Here is an 8,872-nt window from a genome sequence, read left to right on the forward strand (position 1 = left end):
GGACCCTAGGGCTACAGTAAAGCTTTGACAATACAGTATCTGCTACTGGCGTAACACTTTAAACACATTAAACTTGGCAAACTTCCAGCACCTACATGTCTCAAAGCTGGTCAACATTTTTCTAGATACCCAAAACACTAATTTTCACCATATAAAGTCAGTTTCTCACAGTATTCATCATAAATAAATTCTTTAATGTAACTGTAGGCCAAACCAGGCATGAAATCCTTGCACACAGACAAACAAATCTTGGCTTTGTAGGTCTGAACAGACACGAACCTCCTCCTGCTCCTCACGACTTCAGTGGTCTCTTCACAAACTATCTCAGAAGATGCTCTGAGAAAAACAGCACCACCCCCCCCCACCTCCATCCAGCCGCTCCAGCCCAAGCAGCCAGTTCAGGTGGGTTTATGCCCGTTTTGTGTCAAAAGAGCAGCGCAAACAGAGACAGAACATACCTGTGAAACTAGATCACCGTTTTTTGAGGAACATTTAAGAAGGATGAATCCAGTTCTTCCAAGAAAAGGGAACTGCCACATCGTCTCAAATGCGACTGTTTCCCTTGGCCGAAACGTCCCTGTGAAATACCAACTGCAGGACTGATCTCCAGCCACCTGACGCCGTACATGTGGTATTCTAAATTAAGAGAAAAAGGGTCCGAAAAAGAGGTAGTTTTTTGTTCTTGATGCTCATTTCTGCAAGTAATACAGAATTCATAAACTCCACGTCTGCAAATGTATGTCCGCCTACATCGTAAAGGAATAATCTTCATGGGAACTGATTTAAAAAAAAACTTGTTTACGGTTAGAGGCTGTTAATTACAACATTAAAATACTAGCCCAAACCCTACATTAAACTTGCATTCTGTTTTACATAGCAGCACACGTAACAATCATCACAGCAAGCAGCTCTGTTGGCTCATGCTAGAAGAAGTAATTATATATCACAGCAACACATTTTTGCCCTTCAACCTGCCAGTCCAGTCCACGCAGCAGCTGTGAGCAGCAGGTCAGGGCACAGGGAGCCTGCAGAGCCTTTCTACATAATCACTTACCACGGAAGAAGAAAAAGCTATAAACCACCAGACCCTGGCTTGCATGCTTGGCAGAAAGCTGCTAACACAAACAGTACAGCAGCCCTTGCAGCAGAGATGTTACCAGAAAAAATGAGCTTGATCCAAAGACACTATTAGTGGTTAAAGTGTTAGCTAGCAGTTGTATTGCAAGCCTTCCTTATTAATTCTCACCATTTTTGTACTTGTACAGTGATGCCCAGACCATCTTCTTCCACTTGGACATTCCTTTGTCCTCTTTGAAATGCTTATTTTCAGGTGAAGCCCACAGACAGCAATGATTGAAAAGCTTATGCAAATCGCAAGATGAAATTCTGGCCAAAGATCCTGAGCCAGAGGAGAGCCCTTTCAAAAGGCACCCCAAAATTGCTAGTGGCCATCCACAGCATCCACCTAAAGCACCAAGGGCCCTTGGCCTGTCTAACACTGACAACTGCATGTAACTCCAAGCTCGGAGGTGGGCTGGAGGACAGGCTGATCTGCTTCAGACTGCATTACAGCCTGCGGTTCCTGTGAACCTAAATATTTCAATCTTGACACTCAAAGCAGCATCAGCTTTTTTACAGCTGTTGCAACTAAAGCAGCAGCACTGTTATATTATGAATATGTAACAACATTCCTTTTCCTGTGCTGTTTTTCCTCAGCATGAAGTGAAATGCAAAACTACATGCAAGCTAAAAATTGTCCTGTCACTGTTTAGCTGCTGGGATTATTACAAAAAAATAAATAAAATCATTATAGTTCTAGTGCACTAAGATAGCAACACGAGAGTTAACTGTCCAGCAAAATCTGCCATGCCATGATGCTTAATCATGTTGTTGTTGTTACAGCAAAAATGATATTAAAGAACAGTGAATTTTACCAAACAAAAAAATGCTAAAACAAATGTATTTCAAAAACTTTTTGAATCCAAAATAGAACGAGACAGACAATAATGGCCAAGAGCCTAAGCAGCTTAATGAACTTGGACTTTCATTTTGTTCTCAACGCTGCAACAGCAGATAGTTCTCGGAAGACAATTAACAGCCAACACACAATTTGAATTTTTAGCAGAAAAGTAAACAGAAAGTTATTCCTTCTGTTTCATTTTCAAAATCTTGGAGCATGTTGCTTTGGAAAGCAAACCTAGAAATAGAAGGACAGCATAGTAAGTGTCAGAACAGGTTTCTCCTGTACCCTCAGTTTTAAGCAGCTGTACAGATTTCTTCCCATTAAACTTTTAATCATAGAATGTGGTGAGAGGCTGAGTTTGTTTATAAAATAATGCATTTGCAAGTCTCTTCTGCTTCTGTTTCCCAGTTTTCTTCTAGATACTGACCAAACCGTACAGCAGGAATTAGTCACGCTGCCACCCCACCATGCCAGAAAGAACCTCTGATGCATCACCCTAAGTGCAAAATAAAAGCATACACGGGGCAGAATGAGCTCTGCAATGACTTGTTAATGACAACTGACAGATCCACAGCAGCCCCAAAAATTCAGGTCCAGAAGCTTGTGAAATTATCTCCCCTACACACAGTACCAGGGCACCCCAGCTATCCATCAGTAGGGCTGCCTCAGTTTATTAGCAGCCATTTAAAAGGCAAAAGAATACATTGATTCAAATTATCACCTGGATTCCATAAATCAGTAGTAGCCAGCTAGGGAAGCTTCCTGCTCACCAGAAAGGTATGGATTTATTTAATTCAGAGTTCATATGTACTTACACACAAATAATACAGCCAGCAGTCCAAATAAACAAAAAGAAAACACATGTGCACACTAAAAGGTGCACAGTCAGTGCAGTCAGCTCAGCCTCCAAATATCTGTGCACCCTCTGATCAGCCTGGCAGCTGAACAAAACCCTCTCAAGGAAAGCAGGCTGGGGAAGCAAAAAGGTGATGTTCAATAGCTCGTATCAAAGCAAGTGCTGAACTGAATTTCATGGGCTATTTCTGTTTCCTCGCTAAATAGCAAAGACCTACTGCAAATAACAGAGCGAGAGTTCTGCAGAAGAGAAAAGGTCAAGCAGGATCTCTCACCATGGAGAATGCTCTGCTACAGACAGGGAGCAGCACCAGCTCCCAGGATAAAGAAATACAAAGAAATATCGCCTATTGTCTCCACATGTTTATACAACAGACACTCCAATTGCAGCCTTTCGTTTTAAGCCTGTTTTCTAAAATAAAAGAGTACAAAAAGATGTGGCGAGGGTTTCCTTCCCAGTAAAGCAAATTTGAGGTGCACAAAAAACATGGGATTATTGACTCACTCACATAAACATTACCGGGGAGATTTCAAAGACGTACTTTTGGCTTAGCTCTACTCCCACTGACATCGGTTCAGACTTTTACCATGGACTTCAGTCAGTGCTTGCCTACGTATCACTTTAAACTCAGCTATTACTACCTGCTAGTTTAAAATACGTAATGTTCCTCTGGAACAGATGGAAAAATATTTCAGGAACTTTTAAATTAAATCTGTTCTTCCAAAATACTTTTTTTTTCAAACGCACAGACATGGTTCCTGGACGCAAGCACACGTGGCCTGTTCTAAATAAAGGATATTTTCCACTTCTTGCACAACTGGAACAGATATAAGCAGTAGCTTGGACAAACTGCATTGCAGAACCCAACCAGAATATAAAACACTTGAATAAGATCCATAAATAGCAGTAATATGAAAAGACTACCTCCAATAAGGAACAAACTCCATGTTGAGAAGCCTAATGTAATCAAGTTCAAATTTAATCACACTGCAAAGTTCATTTACAAAATTAAATGTGATCATCTGCAGACTAAGGCACTTTCAAGAAGTCCTCTTTGGCTCCAGAGTAGGTACGCAGCTCACAAATGTGTGTCTATCTGGTGAGATTCATATTTCCTCAACAAACACTGTGTATTAAAAGGGAAGTTTTTACTAAATTGAGACTTCAATGTTCAGCACAGCACCCGAAGAGAAAAAAGGGAGAACTTTACAGAGGATCCTAATTGGATAGAGAAGTACTACCTGACAAAAGCAAAATATTGAAGGCTTACATAAAAAAAAAAGCATTTGCACACCAGGAATGATGAGAATTTTACAAAAACACCACTGCTTTAGTAATGACAAACTCTACATCTCAATGTTATTGCTCATAAAGTAAGAATAAGCTTCCTAAAAAACTAACATGCAACCTAAAAGCATTTCTAAATATTTTTTTCCACTAAAAATACTTCAGTAACTGAATCATTCAGGTGCTTTAAATAAGTAAGCTGGGAAAGGGCAACAGAAAATAGCATAAATAGCAGCAATTTACCTCTAAGTACATGGTTTTATTAAGAACAGGGCAGCAAAATTACAACAACTGACAATAACTTGCTGGCATTTGCTAGGTTGCGTGTGCCATCCAAATGGACATACATTACAAAGAACCAAAACACAGAGAAAAGCAATTGAATACAGAAATTTTTGCTGCATCTGGCACACCTGGTTCAGTTCTGATCACCCTGTACAAAGGCAGACAGGAAAGTCTTTACTTCCAGATAACAGTTTGATATCCAAAATATCACCTTAGTAAGCCAAATGATTTAAATAATCTACATCAGTAGTACAATAAATGTAACTTAAACCTGCAGTGCCCTGATGACAGCATGCAGACACGTCAGGATCTGTGATTACTTTTGGTAATAACTGATTATTTTCTTCGAATGACTGCCTAAAAATAAAACCCCATGGATTTCATCGTGCACTGCTTCTAACCGAAAACTTATTTACCTGCTCATTACACAAACACATACATATTTAAGCACAAGTATTTACAAATTAAAACTATTATCCTTTGGGAATATGGCAGGAGAGGACTAAAGTATGAATGTGAAGAAAAAAACACCAGTCTTGTCTTACTGGCTAGTCACACAGCCCAGTTTCCTCCCACAGTGAAAAGTGACTCTGGAGAAACCAAAGCAACTGCAACATCTTCTCGGTTTTCAAACACACTCAACCACAGCAAATTCCACAGAACCATGAAATGCGTCTAGCACTTAACACAAGAAGCAAACTTCTCATGAGTACGAGGGGTTTAGAAAATACGATTGGAACTGATGTATCTCAGCCCCATGTGTTCTCTCCATCCCTTGTGATTAAAGCTTTTTGCTGGGCTCACATTTTTCCTTGGCCTCTAGCATTCAATTGTGGCTTGGCCTAAGTCAGTACAGTATTTACAGCAAAAAGCTTTTATTATTGGACCCCTTGCGGCTTTGGATTGCAGACTTGAATTATGAAATACGGATGGAGTAACTGCGAGGGCACACTGAAGAGGAGAAATCTTTATCTGGATGTCATATATTTTGGAAACAAGCAATGTGGGAGGAAGTAGGACAGCAATATCAGCAGGGCTCAGTTAAACTGGGCAAGAAAAAAAGTTTCTTCTTGGTTCAGAACACTGGCATTCTTACATATTTCTGAGCTGGATGGCTTTTTCTATGTACTCATAATTTCAGCTGCTCTGAGTAAGCCGAGGATGCTTCTCACCTCTTACCATTAGAAAAGGTGAGAGAAAGCCCTGAACGTTGCTAGGAAATCAGCAGTTCTCACCAGGGAAAAGAGCAGATTGCTATTTAGACTCATCTTCTAACATCAGCTTATTGCCTCTGGTTTGTCTGCTTCCCAGGCACCTTTTCAGAGCAAGGCTATGAAGACAAGAAAGCAATTCCCATGGCCACAGTCCCATCACTACACCACGCTGACCAGGTGCTTTTGCACTGACTGCTCTGCAATTACTCCTGATTTACATCCACAAGAGAAAGCAGCACGGTGATGCCGGATTCCCTCGCTAATCATCAGTCAGACTGGTTTCAGGCCTGAGCAAAGCTGAGGGACTACAGAAGTCCTCTGAGATTACAATCTGCACATCATGAAATAAACAGGTTCGTGAGCAACTTCTGCCTTCCGTTATCATTAATTTTTATCAGCCTGTCTCCAGGGACAGGTTTATATGGACCTGGCAGGGGCTCCTTGCTTCTCTGCTTCTTCATCTCCCACAAGGCCAGGAAGACAAGTGAGACTTTACCTAGAGGTAAGAGCTGTACACGAGCTGGGCAGGACCCACACTGAGGTTAACATGTCTGTTTTGCTATCTGTCAGAAAATACATGGGTTGTTATTCCACCCTCAGGGCTCCACCTTCTTGTATGCATGCGTACGTGTGGAGGGACAGGGAGGCAGACTGAGGCAAACTGGTCACTTCTCCTCCCAACAAGCCCTCCTGGAAACACCAGAACAGATGTTGGCCTGAGGCACCACCAGCATCTCTGGATGACTTGCACAAGGGTGCCCTTAGACCCAAAGTGTTGGCACTACAGGACTATCAAGTGAGAACATCCTGGGGCAATTCAGTCTAGGAAAGATTGAGGTGATATTTAGAAGACAGCCAAATACTCCAGTGCTTCATTACTGAGTATCTTTATTCACTTCCTCCTGAGAGAAGTGAACAACACAGAGATGCATTTCAGTCTCAAAGCATCAAGTCACAGGAATTAAAAGCAGTTGGAACATCTATGCAAGGTCAAATGCAGACCTAGTATCTAAGTTCCATGTCCACACCATCTGAAGAAACAGGCAAACTGCTGACTACAAAGGGAACAACGCCATGAAGGGACAACTGCACACCAGTTAGAACCCATGGCTGGTGCAAACAGAGCTATCTGACAGCACGAGGCCTGAGAGCTCCACGATCTACCTCTTGACTGCTGCACTCCACTACTGATGTAGGCACTGAAGCCAAAGCCCTGTGGGTCTCGCTGATGCCTCCATCACAGCTGAAACCCACCACTGCTGCTGAATCCATCTTCTCTTCACTGTCCTCTCCCCACACATTAGCCTGGCTCCCGGCTAACTACCTGGATAACAGCAACTTCCCTGCACAAAGGTGGAGGGCAGGGGAGTTCTGGCAGCTTTGGTTTGGTTGGCTGGCCTGTCAGCCTGTCAAATGCTGCACATCACCACCACCACTCTGCTCACCATCTCTTGGCAATACCAAGGGCTCAATGTGAGGTAAGGCTGCCGTGAAGACAAGGTGCAGGAGGCAGCCCCAGCTTTGCCAGTCCTTGCAACAGTGACGGAATTTTTAACACGTTTTACAAGATCTTCTATGTTTCTTGAATATTCAGAGCATGATCAAAAATTCATTTCTCTACTTTGAAGTCTGTCAGATAAGCAGTAAAACCTAAGCTCATTCTAACACAATTTTTTTTTAATATTTACCTTCCCATTCCTTTTTCATTTCCAAAGGCACGCACAGACATACGAAGAGCATTGTTCAAAACTAAAACCCATGTATATAAGGACAGGCTAACAACAGACTTGCTTACAAATAAGATGCACTCTCAGCAATGACCTTATGTTCAACTGAGCAAGGCTTAGCAGAATGTTGTGATGAAATGGAGGGTCGTTACCGACAGAGCACTTTGAATGAAAACGCAGAGGAAGAAACATGCCACGGCTGACTAGGTTGACACTCCAGGCGCGGGAGAGCATTTGCTTTCTTTTTGCGGTGCTAGGACAGAAAGTGGGTACCTAACACCCCGCAACGGCGAGAAACACACACCGCCTCATTTCCCTTTAAAGACCGTATCTACACGGTGCAGCCGCTCCAGATAAGAATAAAGCATGTATCTCAGGGAAAAAATACTTTAGGGAGAAAGTGACGTACCTAGGCAAAAGTTTCCACTCCCCAGGCAATTACAAGTAACAAACCTGCTCCCAATTCAAACGAAAAAAAAACACCACCAAACGACCTTGCATGCCACTAGACCTTGCAACAACTTCGCAGGTCCGCGCTGACCCCACCCGACGCCGCCGCACCTGCCGGGGGGAACGAGGGGAGTGAGCAGCGGCGGAACCACCGCGGGGCCGGGGACGCCGGTGCCTTGTCTCCCCCCGGCCGAGCCCGTGGGGGCTCGACCGGCGTGACAGCGAGGCCCCGCGGTGCCAACAATGCCCTTTACATAAGGCCGGCCCGGCCCGCCCTCCCGCCCAACAACGCCGCTATTATGGCAGGAAGCACTAAATGGCCGCCCCGCTGCGCAGGAGGCCTCCCCTGGGCGCGGGGGGGTGTTTCAGCCTTTCCAAACCGGCTGACTCAGCGCCGGGACCCGCCGCGCCGCCCCGGCCCCGCAGCGCGGGGGCATCGCGTCCTCCACCCGGCCGTGCGGGCCGCCGCCGGTCCCACCTGCTCTTGAGGGGCTGACTCTTCAGCTCGTAGTAGGTCTTGGGCTCCTCGTGGAACTCCTCGCCCACCTCAAAGTCCGGCACGATCCCCGACTCCGCCTGCATCGTCGCCGCCGCCGCTGCGAGAGGGAGAGACGGGAGGTGACCGCCGCGCCGAGCCCAGCCGAGCCCAGCCGTGCCGCCCGCTCCGCACACACACAGCGCCGCCGCCCGCCCCGCCTGGGACTTGTAGTCCGCCCCGGGGCCGGCCCGGCCGCCTCCGCCCGCTGCGCACTACAACTCCCGCCGGGCCGCGCCGGGAAGGGCCGGGCCCACCGCTGTCAAGCGGGGGCGCCAAGCGCAGCCCAGCCGAGCCCCCACCTGCCGCCCCTTCCCTGCCCCCGAGTCTGACGTCACACGGCCCTGACGACACGGTGTCGTCAGCGGTGCCGCGCGTGATGTCACGCCTGCCCTCGGCTGCACGGGAGCGGAAGGCGGGATCGCACCGTCCGATGCTCCCGCCCCGCAAAGCGTTTCCCCGCGACGCCGCGGGGGGCTCGGCTGAGCCCTACCCGCAGCTGACCCCTGCCACACGGCAAGGGAAGGTAGAAACACAAAGGGCTTTTCATCATCA

General features: G+C 45.8%; 1 protein-coding gene across 6 annotated transcripts in view; it reads right to left on the reverse strand.

The window, feature by feature from the left end:
- Positions 1-8,620, reverse strand: part of MITF (melanocyte inducing transcription factor) — a 107,789-nt gene extending 99,169 nt beyond the window's left edge. For 2 of the 6 annotated variants that reach the window (XM_065075418.1, XM_065075417.1), the window contains exon 1: positions 8,261-8,617. In XM_065075418.1, coding sequence (XP_064931490.1) covers positions 8,261-8,364 — 104 coding nt within the window. In that variant the 5' untranslated portion in view covers positions 8,365-8,617. Of the gene's footprint in view, positions 1-458; positions 7,682-7,741; positions 7,970-8,260 lie in introns of those variants that run through there. The other 4 variants (XM_065075416.1, XM_065075419.1, XM_065075426.1 and 1 more) reach the window with 4 other exon arrangements.
- Positions 8,621-8,872: the final 252 nt, after the last annotated feature.

Source organism: Columba livia, chromosome 10, assembly GCF_036013475.1.
Source record: "Columba livia isolate bColLiv1 breed racing homer chromosome 10, bColLiv1.pat.W.v2, whole genome shotgun sequence".
NCBI classification, from domain to species: domain Eukaryota; kingdom Metazoa; phylum Chordata; class Aves; order Columbiformes; family Columbidae; genus Columba; species Columba livia.